Source organism: Sarcophilus harrisii, chromosome 6 (assembly GCF_902635505.1).
Source record: "Sarcophilus harrisii chromosome 6, mSarHar1.11, whole genome shotgun sequence".
Classification (NCBI taxonomy): domain Eukaryota; kingdom Metazoa; phylum Chordata; class Mammalia; order Dasyuromorphia; family Dasyuridae; genus Sarcophilus; species Sarcophilus harrisii.
The window spans coordinates 159,421,835-159,440,151 of NC_045431.1; the positions used below are offsets into that span (position 1 = coordinate 159,421,835).

An 18,317-nucleotide genomic window follows, 5' to 3' on the forward strand; every position below is an offset into this window, starting at 1 on the left:
CCTACAAGTCAAAATTGTGCATAAAGTGTATTGTGAAATTAGTAGCAGAAAACTGCCTCCCTCCCCCAAATTTAAATTCTTGTGTATATCTGTAATAAACTTTTAAATGATAAATTTATTCCTAAAAAGACAGAAATAACTAAATAACTGGAAACTTACCTTGCTCTTCTTCTTCTACATCATTAGACATTATGTTGTAGAGTGTGTCCAAAGTATAACCTATTATTTCAGAATCTGAACTGCAAAAAAAAAAAATAATAACAATAATAATAATAATAATAATACTTTACACACACACATACACATACACACACACACTCACACTCACACACTATCTTTGGCATAAAAATTTTCTCATACAAATTCAGATATATAAAATAAATTCAGATATATAAAAATCCCTATAGCTCTTGCACTTGAAAAGTCAAGTCCTAAATTTAAGTCCTGAGATTCTAAGACTTAACAATTTAATGTGATTGTAGATATGTAAATCTGAGGTTCAGTTTCCACATCCATTAAAATGATCATAATACTGGATAAACCTACCTATAAAGTGTTCATAGACTACAAATATGTATGCAAATATGTATACACACATATGCATTACATTAATATGCACACATGTAATTCTTATTATTCTACTGCCACTTTCAAAATGGTCATAATATTGTATAAACCTACCTCAGAAGGTTACTGGGAAGAAAGTTTGTCATATTTTATATGATTATAAATCATATTTTATACACACAGAAACAAATACAGACACACACAACTTCTTACTTTATTCTCGTCACACTTTCAATAAGTGGTCCTTTTTTTTTTTTTTGCAGCTATCATTGTCGTTTAACAACTTTACTTTCCCCAAAGGCCAGGTTTCCAACAGTCACTTCACTAGTTCTACCTCTAATTTTAGACTTACTTATTTACTTTAATAAGTATATATCTAATGTATTCCTATCGGCATCTTGTTAATAAAAATAAATTCATGAAGTTTTACTATATATTCTATCAATTTCATGAAGATAGTTTTGATGAGATGAACAAAATATATTTCCAATTGAGTTTAGAGATATCAAATTTGATGTTTTTTTTAATTTCTTGAGATTTTCATTTGTCAACATTTTAAATTGAGAAGTGAGTAATCTATATTACTTACTAAAAAATACTCCCTGTAGTAGTGTATACAGAACATAAAAATATTACCCAATATTATATACTACTTTCCATAAAGTCTTTCTCTTTCTTTCTCTATATATCTGTATATATATATACACATACCCACACACAATGAGATTATTTTCTTCTGCTATAGCAGATTTAGTGAAAAAATTAAATTTTCATAAAAATGAAAAAATTGTTAAAAACAGTATAACCATCAGATTGAAGTTTTTACAAGGTTTTAAGTTCTAAACTTAATAGATTCCAACATCAAAGTTATAGAAAAAAATATTAAATTCTCGTGTCTAGACTACACTGAAAATAAATCCATTGACTCTCCAACTGAGATAATCAAATTTTGACGTTATTTTTTTCAGTAATACAATTTACATCTCTATCACAAGGAGGACTCAGTCCAATATATAAAAGGAACACTGGGATAATTATACTGCAGTATTTTGTGGTCATTAAAAAGCAGCTTCATTTAACAATTTATGAAGAAAAAACCCTTAAATTTAACAAGACAGAAAATAAGTAGATATTTTACATTAATAATTCCTGAAATTTTAATTATATACATATATACATACATATTTCAATTTCTATTGATTGAGGAAAAGTTTTAAGATACAGAAACTTACCGGTCTGTCTGCAAAACATGGATCAGATGTTCCATAGCTTGGATACCTACTTCCAAACGATATTTCTGCCCATAAAATAAAGGTATCATTAGAAAATGAAAAATTAGTCTACATGTTATACTATAAAATAAATTGTCGCAAACCTTAGATAATGATTTGAGAGCACGGACAGCATCCCTTCGATCATCCAGAAGAGTTGATGAAGCTACTCGGTCACAAAGCTTTTGTATCTGTCAGGAAAAAAATACCATAATATTACATTAGTTAAAAGGTGAGAAACAGAATTTGTAATAAAAAAAAAAAAGTTTCATATTCAAATAGAAAGGTTCAAGACTAGATTTTTAGAAATCTCATTGGTGTCAACCTCTATGGGGGTTGGGAAAGAGTAAATCATCTAGTACAATAGATCTTCCTCCTTCCCTATCTCTCTCCCTAGACCCCTTTTCCAAATGGTTTTACTCAAGATAAAAAAACTTCTCTAGTTCTCGTAAAATAATTCAAGATGGGGCAACAAAGTACTTATTCCAAGATTACAAAATAAAGGATCAAAAGTAAAGAGGTATGTGCACGAATGTTTGTGGCAGCCCTTTTTGTAGTGGCTAAAAACTGGAGGAAACTGAATGGATGTCCATCAGTTGGAGAATGGTTGAATAAATTGTGGTATATGAAAATTATGGAATATTACTGTTCTGTAAGAAATGACCAACAGGATAATTTCAGAAAGGCCTGGAGAGACTTACATGAACTGATGCTGAGTGAAATGAGCAAGACCAGGAGATCATTATACACTTCAACAACAATACTAGATGATGACCAGTTCTGATGGATCAGGCCATCCTCAGCAACGAGATCAACCAAATCATTTCTAATGGAGCAGTAATGAACTGAACTAAGCTATGCCCAGAAAAAGAACTCTGGAGATGACTAAAACCATTACATTGAATTCTAATCCCTATATTTATGCACACCTGCATTTTTGATTTCCTTCACAAGCTAATTGTACAATATTTCAGAGTCTGATTCTTTTCTACAGCAAAATAACGTTTTGGTCAGGTATACTTATTGTGTATCTAATTTATATTTTAATATATTTAACATCTACTGGTCATCCTGCCATCTAGGGGAGGGGGTGGGGGGGTAAGAGGTGAAAAATTGGAACAAGAGGCTTGGCAATTGTTAATGCTGTAACGTTACCCATGTATATATCCTGTAAATAAAAGGCTATTAAATAAAAAAAAAAAAAAAAAAAAAAGTAAAGAGGTATATCAATGGAAAAGACAAGGCAAAACCAGAAATAATGAATTTAACAGCCCAATGTCTAACACATCAGAAAGCATAAAATGAAAAAAGAACTCCCTATCTGATAAAAACTAGAAAGCAGCCTGGCAGATATTAGGTCTAGACCAACAAATTAATGTCTTCAGCAACTAAGCAAACATAAAGAAACAATGGGATTTAAGAAAAAGGGACAGCAAAAGAACTAGTAAGCCATCAAAGACCAATTTGGTTTCTTTTCTTTTACTTTTTTTTTTTTTTGGGGGGGGGGCCCTAAGGTTTTCCCTTCACATTTTCCTTCTTTATTAGAAATCTAACCTGTCAGTTCCCTTATTTCTCTGGAAGGTGGGGGGGTCGGGGGAGGTAGATCTGCATCTTATATTATTAACCTTTGTATTACCCTGGACTCTCTCATGGTAAAGTTTAAAAAAAAAAAAAAAAAAGTATGACAAAAACTAAGCATTGATCCACACCTAACACCATACACGAAGATGAGGTTGAAATGTGTTCATGATTTAGACATAAAGAATGATATTATAAACAAATTAGGAAAACAAAGGATAGGTTACCTCTCAGATCTGTAGAGAAGGAATTTGTGGCCAGATAAGAACTAGAGAACATTATGAAATGCAAAACTGATAATGTTGATCATATTAAATTTAAAAGATTTTGTACAAACAAAACCAAAGCAGCCAATATTAGAAGATAAGCAGAAAACTGGAAAATTTTTACTTCCAAAGGTTCTGATAAAGTTCTCATTTCTAAAATATAGAGAGAACTAACTCGAACTTATAAGAATACAAGCCATTCTCCAATTGATAAATGGCCAAAGGATATGAACAGAATTTTCAGACAATGAAATTAAAACCATTTCTAGTTACATGAAAAAATGTTCTAAATCACTACTGATCAGAGAAATGCAAATAAAGACAACTTTGAGGCACCACTACACCTCTCAGATTGACTGAGATGATAGGAAAAGATAATGTTAAGTGTTAGAAGAGACATGATTAGTAACACATTGTTGGTAGAATTGTGAACTGATCCAAACATTCTAGAGAGCAATTTGGAACTATGCTCAAAAAGTTATCAAACTGTGCATACCCTTTCACCCAGCAGTGTTTCTGCTGAGCCTGTATTCCAAAGAATCTTAAAGGAGGGAAAGGGATCCACATGTGCAAAAATGTTTGTAGCAGCCCTTTTTGCAGTGGCAGGGAAACTGAATGGATGCCCATCAATTGGAGAATGGCTGAATAAGTTATGGTAAGTAAAGGTTATGGAATATTATTTTTCTGTAAGAAACGATCAGCAGGATGATTTCAGAGAGGCCTGGAGAGACCTACATGAACTGATGCTAAGTGAAATGCGTAGAAATCAAAAGAGAACATTGTATACAGCAACAAGAAGATTATGTGATGATTAACTGATGGACATGGCTCATTTCAACAATGAGGTGATTCAGGCCAATTCCAATGGACTTATGATACAGCTTCTACATCCAGAATGGGACTCTAAGGACTGAATGTGACACAGCATTTTCACCTTTTTTTGTTGTTTGCTTGTTTTTTTCTTTCTCATTTTCCCCCTCTTTTGATCTGATTTTTCTTGTACAGCAAGATAATTGTGGAAATAAATATGTTTAGAAGAACTGCACATGTTTAACCTATATTGGATTACTTGTCTGGGAGGGTGGGGAAAAAAGGGAGAGAAATGTGGAACATGAGGGTTTGCAAGGATGAATATTGAAAACTATTTTTGCATGTATTTTGAAAAAAATATATAAAAAAAATAAAATATAGTTATACTACATTGTAGTACACACAAAAAGAGAATATCTGCATTATTATAATTTGTAATGACAAGTTACAGACAGACCTATAGAATTTTACACCAAAATAGATTTTTAACAGCACATGCATCATCCTTTATCCCAAAGTAGCAATCATTTCTCGCAACATTCCTTAACAGATGGTCAGCTATAAGCATACTATTCTGGATTAGAACTTTTTTCATTTTATTTTAAACAGCTTTAGTGTTCAAAAAATCTCTCCCTATAATAAAACAAAATGTACCTCAAAAAAAGTCAAAAAGAAACTTCCCTAGTCCCACGACAACTTCATGGCCCCCTATTTCTAGCCAAGTTCACATAAGACTGTTAAACTCAAGCTTTGAGAGGAAAGGCATAACAACTTCATAATTTTCAGCTTTTTTTCTTCTTCCATGTTCCTTCTTTACCTGCTAAAGTACCTGTCTTTCCTTTTATATATCAAAACCAGAACATGAGATTGTTTACCAAGAGCATAAAGTATGTGCTATTATCATCCCTATTTTAAGGATGAAGAAACTAAGGCTCAGTGACTCAAAGTGACTGAGGAAAATTAAATTCAAGCCTTTCTAACTGAAAATCTAACCCTTTATCCATTCTATTTTTTTAAAAATTTAAGTTTGCTTCTCAGACCTAATCTTAGTATGATCATATAAATTCAATTAAGGCATCAAAAGATGTGTAAAACTGCCTAGTCCAAATGAAGCCTATGTATTGTACTATTCTTCCTCTTTTTTCCTGTTGTAGACCTGTGATGTCATAAGCTTTAATATAATCAGGTACTCTCTTTTACTCCTTTATATACTGTTAACAATCTGAATAAACAGACCTTTATTTAAAATTTCATCATAAGATCATAGACTAAAAACTAGAAGGCACTTTGGAGATAATCAAATTCTACATGCTCATTTTATAGTTAAGGAAACAGATCCAGGTTTGAGCAACTAGAAAGTAACTGAGATATAATTGAACCAAACATTAGCTTGGCTTCCAATATCCAGTACAGATAAACAAAACAAAACAAAAAAAGGTCACAATACAAAATTCTGGAGAAACCTAAAGATAAGAACCTCTTAAATCAAGCAAACACTTATCAAGTAGCTACTATATGAAAGTCATTTTGATAGATATAAAACAGACCAGTCCTCAAGAACTTAACGTTCTTAATGAGACTACACAAGCAATTAAGCATGCACCAAATAAAGATGTACTAAATATATACAAAGTAAATAAAAATAATTGGCAGGTAGGACCAGTAAAAGATTGAGGGAGGAGGTAATTATGATATTTGAACTAAGTTTTTAATTTTAATTTCCAATTAGGAATTTTATGAAGAAAGGATGAGCAGAAAATGTGTTTTGTACTTGGAATGTAAAAGGTGTAAAAGGCACCGAAATGGAGGATAGAGATGTGAAGAATAGCAAAAAGTGGGCTTTTTCAAAGACGATGATGTGAAATAGTAGAATTAGGATTACCTACATATGTTCTAGTCAATAAGCAAAGAATACTAGAAATAGAAAAACACACACACACACACACATCCCCCTTCTCCTGGACAAAGACAAAAACAAAAACAAAACCAGTAAGAGAAACAAAAATAAATTCTTATTCCAGGACTTCAGGGAAAGCCTACCAGAAGCCTTTGGAAAGGGCATTTCTGACTTGAATTACATCCTCTTATTACTCTAGTCAATTCTTTAATACTAAAAATTGCTGAAAAGGAACCAACTTGCATTGGTAAAAGATGATTACTTAACTAGGATTCCCTAAATAAGGGGTGGGGAAGTCCAGCTCACTGGCTGTATTGGGTCTGGCTCTGCCAAGGCAATCACAGGTGATAAAGAACTGAAAGCTAGGTACAACAACCTCTCAGAGTTATTAAATCAATAGTATGGCCATTGAATAGTATGGCAAAGATGCATAAAAACCAAATGGTCCTTGGCAGAAAAAAAGGTTCCCCACACCTACCCTAAGATCAATGAAATCACAGGTTCATTTTTGATACCTTTCCTTTTTTAATATAGCAAATATCAACCTAAAAGCAGTGCTAGTCTCATCTGTCATGAAGATAAAGTTATAAAGGATGGTCACTGTAAACTAATATTTGATACAGATCTAGAAATGCTAACTAACTATAGCAATATAAGGAAGGGAAGCAATATAACTACAGAAAATATAAAATAGCAATGAATCTACCTTATAAACACAAAGAAATTGAATGAAATCAACTGTAAAACCAGCTGGAGAAATAAAAGACTTAAATAATTTAGTTGTATCAATTACTCTGGATTGGCTAAGTAAGTATTATAAAAATGCAATGTTTCTTAAGTTAACATGTAGATGAAATTCAATAGTCATCAAACTCCAAAAGGATTACTTCATAGTACTAAAGATATTATAAAATATATGTAAAGGAACAAAGATCAGGAAATCTCAAAGAAAAAGGACCTAGTAATAAGAGATCTCAAATTATACTACAAAACAGTAATCATCAAAACTATTTGGAATAGTTAAAAGTAGAAAAATTCATCAGAAGAATGACACAAGACTTAGAAGGAAGAACCTTAGTAAAGTAGTGGACAATAAAACTAAAGATTTTAAATAAAGAGGTAAGGATTCACTGTGATTCAATTAAAAGTTGCCAACAATTAGGTTTAAAATTTTAAACCAATAATTCACACTACAGATCACAAAAAATATCATAATCAAAAAAGCCGGAAAAGAAATACCTTTCCTAACTATCTAGGGAAAGGGTTCTTAACCAAATAAGAGAGGGAGAAGGTTACAGGAGATAACACTGATAATTATGATCATGAAATTTAAAAAGTTTGCACAAAAAATGATTCTATCAGCCCTTTTTGTAGTGGCAAGGAACTGGAAATTGAATGGATGCCCATCAATTGGGGAATGGCTAAATAAGTTATGGGATATAAATGTTATGTACCCAGAAAAAGTCTATGGGACTGTGAATCACAACATAGTATTTTCATTTTTTTTTTCTCATTTTTTCCTTTTTGATTTTTTTGGTGAAGCATGATAATTGTGGGAATATGCAAAGAATTGTTTATATTTACTATATACTGGATTACTTGCTGTCAAGAGGAAGGAGTGAGAGGAAAGGAAAAAATTTGGAACACAAGGTTTTGCAAGAGTGAATATTAAAACTATCTTTGTATATATTTTGAAAATAAAAAGCTATTATTAAAAATACTTTGCACAGATAAAATTCAATAAGATAAAATTACAAAGTTCATAATTAACTGGGTTAGCATAGTTAATCTTTGCAGCAAAATTTCTCTGATAAAGGTCAACTATCCAAAATACATAAAAATTAATACAAACATAAAAGAACATAAGGACCATTTCACAACTCCAAAAAGAGCCAAGAAAGATGAAAAGGACTTAAAATGTAAAAAAATCTTTAATTGTTCTTTTTGAAGTAGCAAAGAACTGAAAACAAAGGGGATGCTCAGTAACTGCAGATAAACTGATCATATCATGTTATATAAATTTGTAAAGAAATATTGAGTCCTAAGAAATGGCAAAAGGGATGGTTTCAAAAAAGATCTGGGAAAACCTATATGAATCCTAAGAGAATGAAGTGAACAGAAAGCAAATATACACAATAACATATAAAAACTTGAAAGGTATAAAAGTACTAATCAATTAACTGAATGACCAACCAGGATTCTACAGGACTAGTAATGAAATACTCTTCTTTTCAGACAAGGCAAATGTGTAGATTCGTTTTGCCTGACCATGTTTATCTGACACAAGGGTTTTTCTTCTTTTCAAATGGGGACAGCAAAGAGTCTGAAAGCATTTAAAAACATGTACTTGAGGGGCAGCTAAGGTGATTCAGTAGACTTGAATTCAAATCTGACCTCAGACCTGGAACACTTACTAGCTGTGTAACCCTGGGCAAGTCACTTAACCCTAGTTGCTTCAGCCTCCCCCCAAAAAAAAATGTACTTAAGAATAAAATGAAGATCAGTAGGAAATACAATCAGAACATACTTGGAGTTTTGCTGGAGGAAGGCATGGACCAAAAAAAAGAAAAGCAAGCTATTTACAGAGCTTCATAGTTTCACGTAGGATTCATTCTCTTTTCCTTTTCTGCTTCACTTATTTGATATTGTTTAGGTCCAGAAATTTTTTTAAAAGAAAAAAAATAACTTGACAGGACTATGCAATGCCTGGGCCAATTCTAGAATAGATCATTAAAAAGAAAATGGTTGGCAAGCATCTAGAAAGAAAAGCAGAGATTACAAAGAGCCAGGCTAGGCTTCAATGAGAACAGGTTATACTACACACTATGATTCCTAGCAATACTAGTAAGTGTATCCCAAAGAGATCAAATAAAAAAGAAAAGAACCTATATACAAAAATGTTTGTAGCAGCTCTTTTAGTGAAGGCAAAGAAATGGAATTGAGGGATGCCTATCAATCAAGGAATGGCTGAAGAAGTTGTGGCCATCACATATGAGTGCAATGGAATACTATTATGCTACAAGAAATGATGAGGGGAATGATTTCAGAAAGATACAGGAAGAACTGATGCAAAGTGAAGTGGTTAGAACTAAGAGATCACGGTACACAGTAATAGCAATATTGTATGATCAACCATGAAAGGCAGCTCTTTTCAGCAATGCAATTATCTAAGACAATCTCAAAGTTTTCATCATGAAAAATGTTATCCACCACCAAAGAAAAAAACTGATGAATTCTGAATGTAGATTGAAGCAGCATACTTTGTTTTATTTCACATGACTAATATGGGTATGTTCTGCATTCCTATGTAACCTATATAAAATTGTCTTCTCAATTAGAAGAAAGGAGAAAAATTTAAATTCATAATTTTAAAAAAGTGTTAAAAATTGTTTTTACATGTATTTGGGGAAATTTTTTAAAAAAAAAGAAACCATAGCAAAACTGAAACTGATAAGAATAATCAGGGGGAAAAAAAACCCAACAACTTGTTATGCCAGGTAAACCTTATTTCCAATTTTTTTCCAGATCATTAAACTAGTAAATGATAAGAATGTGGTAAAGAGTTTATCTAGAGCACAAAAGACCATTCTATTACAAGAAATTTAACAGAGATAAATATTAATTCATGTTACTTGAGTACTAAAAAACCAACTTCACAATCACAAATGAGGAGGCCTAAATAACAGTTGTTCAGAAAAAGATAGGAGGGTTTTCAAGAACTACAAAATCGGTATGAGTCTATAAAGTGATGTGGTGGCCAAAAAGGTTAACATGATCTTAGGCTGCAGTAAAAGAAGCACAGTTTCCAGCAAAGAGAAGTTAACAGTCGAGTGAGACTGTACACTTGTCAGATTTTCTCTCAAGTTATGTGGTCAGTTCTGGCTACCAGTTTAAGGGCACTGACAAACTGGAGAGTGACCATGGATAAGGACGCTTAAAAGAAAAGGACATAGTTATCTTGGAGAAGACTCAGTGCAGAAGATAGCTGTCTTCAACTATCTGAAGGGCTATCATGTAAGAGGATTAGATTTATTGTTTGGCCTCGGAAGAAGTAGGGAGTTAGATTCAAGTCACAAAAAGACAAAATTAGGAGTGATGTAAGGAAAGAAATTCCTTAAAATTGATCCACAACAATTGTGAACAGAGCCAACCATTCTGGAGAACAATTTGGAACTACGCTCAAAAAGTTATCAAACTGTGCATACCCTTTGATCCAGCAGTGTTACTACTGGGCTTATGTCCCAAAGAGATCTTAAAGAAGGGAAAGGGACCCACATGTGCAAAAATGTTTGTGGCAGCCCTCTTTGTAGTGGCTAGAAACTGGAAATTGAATGGATGCCCATTAATTTGAGAATGGTTGGGTAAACTGTGGTATATGAATGTTATGGAATATTATTGTTCTGTAAGAAATAATCAGCAGGATGAATACAGAGAAGCTTGGAGAGACTTACTTACATGAACTGATGCTAAGTGAAATGTGCAGAACCAAAAGATCATTATACACGGCAACAACAATACTATATGAGGATCAATTCTGATGAAAGTTGCTATCTTCAACAATGAGAGGATCCAAATCAGTTCCAATTGATCAGTGATGAACAGAACAGGCTACACTCAGTGAAAGAACACTGGGAAATGAATGTGGGCTGCTTAGATTTTTGTTTTTCTTCCCAGGTTATTTTCTACCTTTCTAAATCCGATTTTTCTTGTGCAACAAGAGAACTGTATAAATATATACACATATATAGCATTTAAGATATACGTTAACATTTTTAACATGTATAAGACTGCCTGCCATCTGGGGAGGGGGTGGAGGGAAGGAAGGGAAAAATTGGAACAAAAGTGTTTGCAAGGGTCAATGTTGAAAAAATATCCCCGCATATGTTGTCAATAAAAAGCTATAATTAAAAAAAAAATTAATCTGTAACCCACAAGTGGAATACCCTGCTTCCACACATAGTGGGCTTTGCCTCCTTAGAGGTTCTGAAACAGAAGTTAGATGACCACTTGTATTTTATAAGGGAAATGAAGGGAGTAAGCTTTTACTAAGAGTCAGACACTGCACTAAGTGCTTACAGATATCATCTCATATGATTCTCACAATAACACTGTGAAGTAGTTATATTATAAACCCCATTTTACAAATGAAAAAATGAGGTAGACTGGTTAAGTGACCTGGGCAGGGTCACACAGCTACAACCATGTGTAGATTAATGGGAATTCCTTGGTGTAGCAATTAAGACTAGATTAGATGACCATGACCATTCTCTTAATTCTTTGATCTATATGTACAAATATATTGATAGCAGCACTTTTAAAAAAATTTCTGACAACCCTATGTACAAATATATTAGTTGAAACACTTTTGTTGTAGTAAAGAAATGGAAATAAAGTAGCTCATAAATTGAGAAATAAATTCTATTGATGTAAGGGAATATTATAATACTGTAAAAAGTACAAAAGGGGCAATTTCTGGGAAACTAAGATTTGTATGAACTGGTGTCAAGTGAAAGGAGCAACACTAAAGTAATTTATATAATGACAACACTGTAAAGAAAAACATTGTTGAAAGACTTAAAAACTTTTGACCAATCACAATTCCACAAATTTTAAGAGTAAAGTATGCTTCCTATCTCTTGGCAGAGAGGTAATGGACTAGAGCTGAAAAAGGATGTGAAATTCTTTTCTTCATTATACTTATTAAAGGGTAGGCTTTTCATCTTTATGGGAGAGGAAGGGTATGTGTGGGTATTTATGAAAGAAAAGGCAGGATAGCAAAGTGGAGTGTGTGTGTGGGGGGGGAAGCAGTAATGAAACATGATAAAACAGGAGAGCAGAAATTCAAAAAAACAGAGAAATGCCATTCTATACCTTAAAAAGTGATAAGTATATTCCAAAATTATAAAGATCAAACAAGACATGAAAAAAAATGAGAGAACTCTCTAAACCCACCCCTTTGTGGAGGTCTATGAAAGAGAAGAAGGTGCTCACACGTATTACACACATTTTTGGACTTTTTCAAAGTATTGACATGCAGTTGAGATTTTTTCCTCTTCTTTTTCTTTTTTTAAAAAAAAAAATACTACCTGCTATATAGTAAAGCTCACTGAGTAAAGAAATAAGAATAATGGGGAAAACTGAAATTTTTTAAAAAATCATTTTAAAATTTATTTTAAAATGCTGAGGAATAAAAATTCAGTTTCATGTAAAAACCACTTTCTGGTTTGTTTTGGATTATTTTTTTTTTTGATATACTGGAATGTTTGTATGTGTTTGTTGTCTCTAACAAGAAACCCTAAGTACCTTGAAAGGGATCGTCTTTTGCCTTTTTATCCCAGGTTACTCAGTACTGTGCCTGACACTGACACAGTAGGCAATTAATAAATGCTTACTAATTTGTAGGTGCTCAAGTTCATTAAAACACAAAACCAGAGAACAAGTAGGCCAATACAGTGGCCTCCATTCTTGTAAGCAAAGGCAAGAGAAGTGGACTGGCCCAGGGCTAAGGAAGTTCTTCGCCAAGGACACAACACACCCCCTCTCCAACCTCTAAACTAGTTATATTCTGATAACAACTACCATATATGGGGTGGTGTAAGGTTTGCAAAGTGTTTCACAAGTATTACGCTGGGATCTTCACCACCCCGAAAGTTAGTTGCTATTATCCCCACTTCACAGATGAGTAAACTAAAGCTGAAAGAGCTTAAGAAAGTTGCCAACCTGGGTCGTGAAATGGATAGTTCTAGATACACAAACACATGCATTATATATAAACTTACGTTTTATATATAAACCACATGTATATCTATTTGCATATACATATTATTTGTCACATAAACTGTACGGAGAATGTGATACATGATATTAAATAATATAAACAAACGGCAAGACAGACATAACAAGCTGTATAGATATGTAATATATAAAATGTATACTACATAAACATACAGAAAACCACAGCACAAGTTCTCCCATTCATCTCATATATAGCGTGTAATTACACGCAAGTTGTATAAATAGTGTATTTTTTGGTCTCTTGTATATTTTATGCACTTAATCTGATTCTTAAGTGATTCAGACAAATGTGTGTACATAAACATTACATATCTTTATGCACGCCTAGTTTAAACATGATTCTGAGAAAGGGACCCTGGGCTGCCCCAGACACGAGGGGAAGGGCAGGACTGGGGGACAGGGAGGGAGGAAGGGCCAGCCGAACGAGAATCAGGCGGCGCCAGCCCAAGTGACACCTAGTACAAGGGGACAGGAGCTAGAGTGCCGACCTTAGCCGACCCCGCCCCCTCGGGAGAGGACCCCCCCAAGGGCGCCGAGGCGCCGGGCAAAGCCTGGGTCGACAGCTGGGCTTTAACCCCCGCCCCGCCCCCACGCTCCTCCGGCAGGGCCCGCCGGGCACTCGGCGCAGCTGGGGGCCGCCACTCGCCACCCTCCTTCCCACACCCTCGTCCCCTCCCCCCCTCCCCGGCAGCTTCTCACCGTCTCTGCCCCCGAGGGCTGGGGTCCCGTGCTCTGACCCCCCATCACCCCGCGGAAGAAATTCATCTTGCCGTTCGCTCTTGGAGGAGGAGGTTCCTCCCCGCCCTTCCCCAGAACCCTTACTTTCTTCCTTCCCCCCAACTCCCAGGCCTAGCCCTTGAACTCCGGACCGCCCGGCCCCCGGCCCGTCCGTCCGCCCGCCCGCAGCTGCACAGCCCGGAAACCACCGCCGCACGGCCCGGGCTGCGCAGGCGCGGGGACGTGGCCTGACGTGGCGACCGGGAGGGAAGGGGGAGGGGAGCGGCAACGGCTTAAGGCTGGCGCGGCGCCCTCGAAACCCCGCCCCTCTCCGTCGGATGACACGCCCCCGTCCCCGCCCCCTCCCCGAGGTGCCTTTCCAATCCTTCGCGAAATTCCTAGCCGCGTGTTTCAAGTTTATCAGGTCTATTACGCTTTCCTCAAACAGCCCTCTACGATTTGTCTCTCCCACTGGAAAAGGGACCTCCTCGGGGGCAGTGACTTTTTCCAAGTCCAGACAAAAGGCGCCTACTATGTTCCAGACACTGTCAGTCAAACACCTACTAGCTGCCGGGTACTGCGCCGAGGCATACAGAGAAAGACAAAACGCGCAACACGGCCCCTTCTCTCCAGGAGCTCAGTCTCCTGCAGGAGATAAGCAAATGATTATGCACAAGTAGAATGCATGCACAATAAAGCCGAGACCATCTGAAAGGAAAGCGCCGAGAGTGAGTAGCTAGCTGCTCCACCGACTGACCTTCTGCCCGTAAACGGCGATCCCAGCTCACGTTCCGGGCTGTTTTTTCTTAAATTACGCATCTTCTTGCTGGTTTGGTTTTTTTTTTTTACCGTCCCATGCACTACCCGTACTCTTTATAAGAAAGGATGACAACCATGTGACCTGGACAAGTCATTTAATCCCAATTGCCTCAACAACGACAGAGAGAGACAGAGACAGAGACAGAGAGACACAGAGAGACAGAGACAGAGAGACAGAGACCGAGAGAGAGACAAAGACAGAAAGAGGCAGAGACAGAGACACAGAGACAGAGAGACAGAGACCGAGAGAGACACAGAGAGACAGAGACCGAGAGAGAGACAGAGAGACAGAGACAGAGAGAGACAGAGAGAGAAAGAGACAGAGACACAGAGAGAGAGAGAGACAGAGACCGAGAGAGACACAGACAGAGACAGAAACAGAGAGACAGAGAGAGACAAAGACCAAGAGAGACACAGAGAGAGAGACAGAGACAGAGAGAGACAGAGACCGAGAGAGACACACAGAGAGAGACAGAGACAGAGAGAGACACAGAGAGACAGAGACCGAGAGAGAGAGACAGAGACCGAGAGAGACACAGAGAGACAGAGACCGAGAGAGAGACAGAGACAGAGAGACAGAGACCGAGAGAGAGACAAAGACAGAAAGAGACAGAGACAGAGACACAGAGACAGAGAGACAGAGACCGAGAGAGACACAGAGAGACAGAGACCGAGAGAGAGACAGAGAGACAGAGACAGAGAGAGACAGAGAGAGAAAGAGACAGAGACACAGAGAGAGAGAGAGAGACAGAGACCGAGAGAGAAACAGACACAAAGAGACAGAGAAGTACACACAGAAAGAGACAGAAACAGAGAGACAGAGAGAGACAAAGACCAAGAGAGACACAGAGAGAGAGACAGAGACAGAGAGAGACAGAGACCGAGAGAGACACACAGAGAGAGACAGAGACAGAGAGAGACAGAGACAGAGAAGAGGAGGAGGAGGAGGAGGAGGAGGAGGAGGAGGAGGAGGAGGAGGAGGAGGAGGAAAGAAGGAAGGGAGGGAGGGAGGGAGGAAGGAAGGAAGGAAGGAAGGAAGGAAGGAAGGAAGGAAGGAAGGAAGGAAAGAAGGAAAGAAGAAGGAAAGAAGGAAAGAAGGAAAGAAGGAAAGAAGGAAAGAAGGAAAGGAAGGAAAGGAAGGACAGGGGTGGGGAAGGCAAAGAGGGAGGGAGGGAGAGAGGAGGGAAGGAAGAAAAGAAAAAGAAAGAAGCAAAGAGCAATTTAGCTAAACTAAACAACAGAACCTGATAACATTCCACTTCCTCTTCTACAAAGAAGAGAGGGTACTTTATAGGGGTGATGTTTTGTTGCTTTTTAAATTCTGAATGAACACTTCCATAGACAATGTAGAACACAATAGGAAAAAAAAATTGCACATGAAATCTTTATCCCATCTAGTTTTCTTTAAATATATATATGTATATATAATAAATTCAACAAATTATTTCAAAACCATCCTGCTTGTTACTACTGGGATTATATCCCAAAGAGATTATAAAGAAGGGAAAGGGACCTGTATGTGCACGAATGTTTGTGGCAGCCCTTTTTGTAGTGGCTAAAAACTGGAAACTGAATGGATGTCCATCAGTTGGAGAATGGCTGAATAAACTGTGGTATATTAAAATTATGGAATATTACTGTTCTGTAAGAAATGACCAACAGGATGATTTCAGAAAGGCCTGGAGAGACTTACATGAACTGATGCTGAGTGAAATGAGCAGGACCAGGAGATCATTATATACTTCAACAACAATACTAGATGATGACCAGTTCTGATGGACCAGGCCATCCTCAGCAACGAGATCAACCAAATCATTTCTAATGGAGCAGTAATGAACTGAACCAGCTATGCCCAGAAAAAGAACTCTGGGAGATGACTAAAAACCATTACATTGAACTCCCAATCCCTATATATTTATGCCACCTGCATTTTTGATTTCCTTCACAAGCTAATTGTACAATAATTCAGAGTCTGATTCTTTTTCTACAGCAAAATAACGTTTTGGTCATGTATACTTATTGTGTATCTAATTTATATTTTAATATATTTAACATCTACTGGTCATCCTGCCATCTAGGGGAGGGGGTGGGGGGGTAAGAGGTGAAAAATTGGAACAAGAGGTTTGGCAATTGTTAATGCTGTAAAATTACCCATGTATATATCCTGTAAATAAAAGGCTATTAAATAAAAAAAAAAGAAAAAAAAAACCATCCTGCTTATTTACTTCCCTGTTTTCTTCTGTGCATTTTATTACAATTCATGGAGCATATGCCTAAATCTGCTTCCATTGTTCCCATTTTTTTGTACTGAACACAGATATAAAGGTAATCCACATTTATAAATTTCTAGGATCTGCTAGCACCTTTTGTACCTGCTACTCAGTGACAAGATATATTAATCAGTCAATAAACATTTGTTAAAACATCTATTATGTGTCAGGTAGATTGGTTAGTTGGTTTTGTCTTTCATTCTTGAAGAGGACCAAAATGATATCACTATGTTAGAGTAGAGTTACAGCGTCTCCAACTGTGGCTGATCAGACCAGTACGAGCTCAGAACGCTCTGCCACAGGTCGGACACAAATAGTCCCTATGAACATTTGGGGGCTTCTCTAACTTTGTGCATCTCATGTTTCTTCTGAGCTAACTCAATTCTGCTTGGCTCATAGAGCACAGCACCTTCTCTGATGAGGGCACACCGTGCTGGGCAGTCCTGGGCTGATGTCTCCCATGTAATACAATTGATTCTAAAGTTCTTAAGAGAGATGTGTCAGGTACTATATTAAGCACTGAGAACTGCCCCTCCCCACAAGGGGCTTACAATCTAATTATTCTAATTCATCCAAAATACAGAGTTCTTTATGTCTTAATTTAATATAGCAGATGCAGGAAAACAATGGAATGGCAAGAACTATTTATTAGAAATGCTTGGGCTGCTAGGTGTCGCTGCTGTTGATACATCAATTAATCAGGAAGGCCTGAATTCAAAAATGACCTCAGACACTTCTAGCCGTGTGACCCTGGCCAAGTCATTTAACAATCCTGTTTCCTTCAGTTCCTTATCTGTAAAAAAATAAGCTGGAGACCAAAAAAAAAAAAAAAAAATAGCAAACCATTCTAGTATCTTTAGCGAGAAAATCCCAAAATGGGGTCATAGACACAGCTAAAGAACAAATATGATAGATGCTATAGTAGCATGCCAAATGAGATAATAAGGTTGAGAGAAGTGCCTTAAGATAAGGTACACAAGCAAACATACAGTGAATAGAGATAAAATTCAGCATTCAAATATACTTGCATCTCCAATCCTTCAATCTCCTGAAGAGTACCCAGAAAGTTCTGCAGTTTAGCAAAGCTGAATGAGATCAAGGCAGTGTAATTTAAAGTCAGTGGGAATTTAAAAGCAACTGAGTGGATGCCCATCAGTTGGAGAATGGCTGAATAAGTTATGGTATATGAATGTTATGGAATATTATTGTTGTGTAAGAAACGACCAGCAGGGGTCTGGAGAGACTTACATGAAGTGATACTGAGTGAAATGAGCAGAATCAGGAGATCACTGTACATGTCAATAACAAGATTATACGATGATCAATT

General features: G+C 36.4%; 1 protein-coding gene across 6 annotated transcripts in view; it reads right to left on the bottom strand.

Moving 5' to 3' along the window:
* Nucleotides 1-14,127, bottom strand: part of USO1 (USO1 vesicle transport factor) — a 75,001-nt gene extending 60,874 nt beyond the window's left edge. For all 6 annotated transcript variants that reach the window (XM_031942774.1, XM_031942776.1, XM_031942772.1 and 3 more), the window contains exons 1-4: nucleotides 13,884-14,127; nucleotides 1,943-2,029; nucleotides 1,800-1,864; nucleotides 160-239 (exon numbers count right to left, since the gene is read on the bottom strand). In XM_031942774.1, coding sequence (XP_031798634.1) covers nucleotides 160-239; nucleotides 1,800-1,864; nucleotides 1,943-2,029; nucleotides 13,884-13,949 — 298 coding nt within the window. In that variant the 5' untranslated portion in view covers nucleotides 13,950-14,127. The remainder of the gene's footprint in view (nucleotides 1-159; nucleotides 240-1,799; nucleotides 1,865-1,942; nucleotides 2,030-13,883) is intronic.
* Between the last annotated feature and the right edge of the window lie 4,190 nt (nucleotides 14,128-18,317).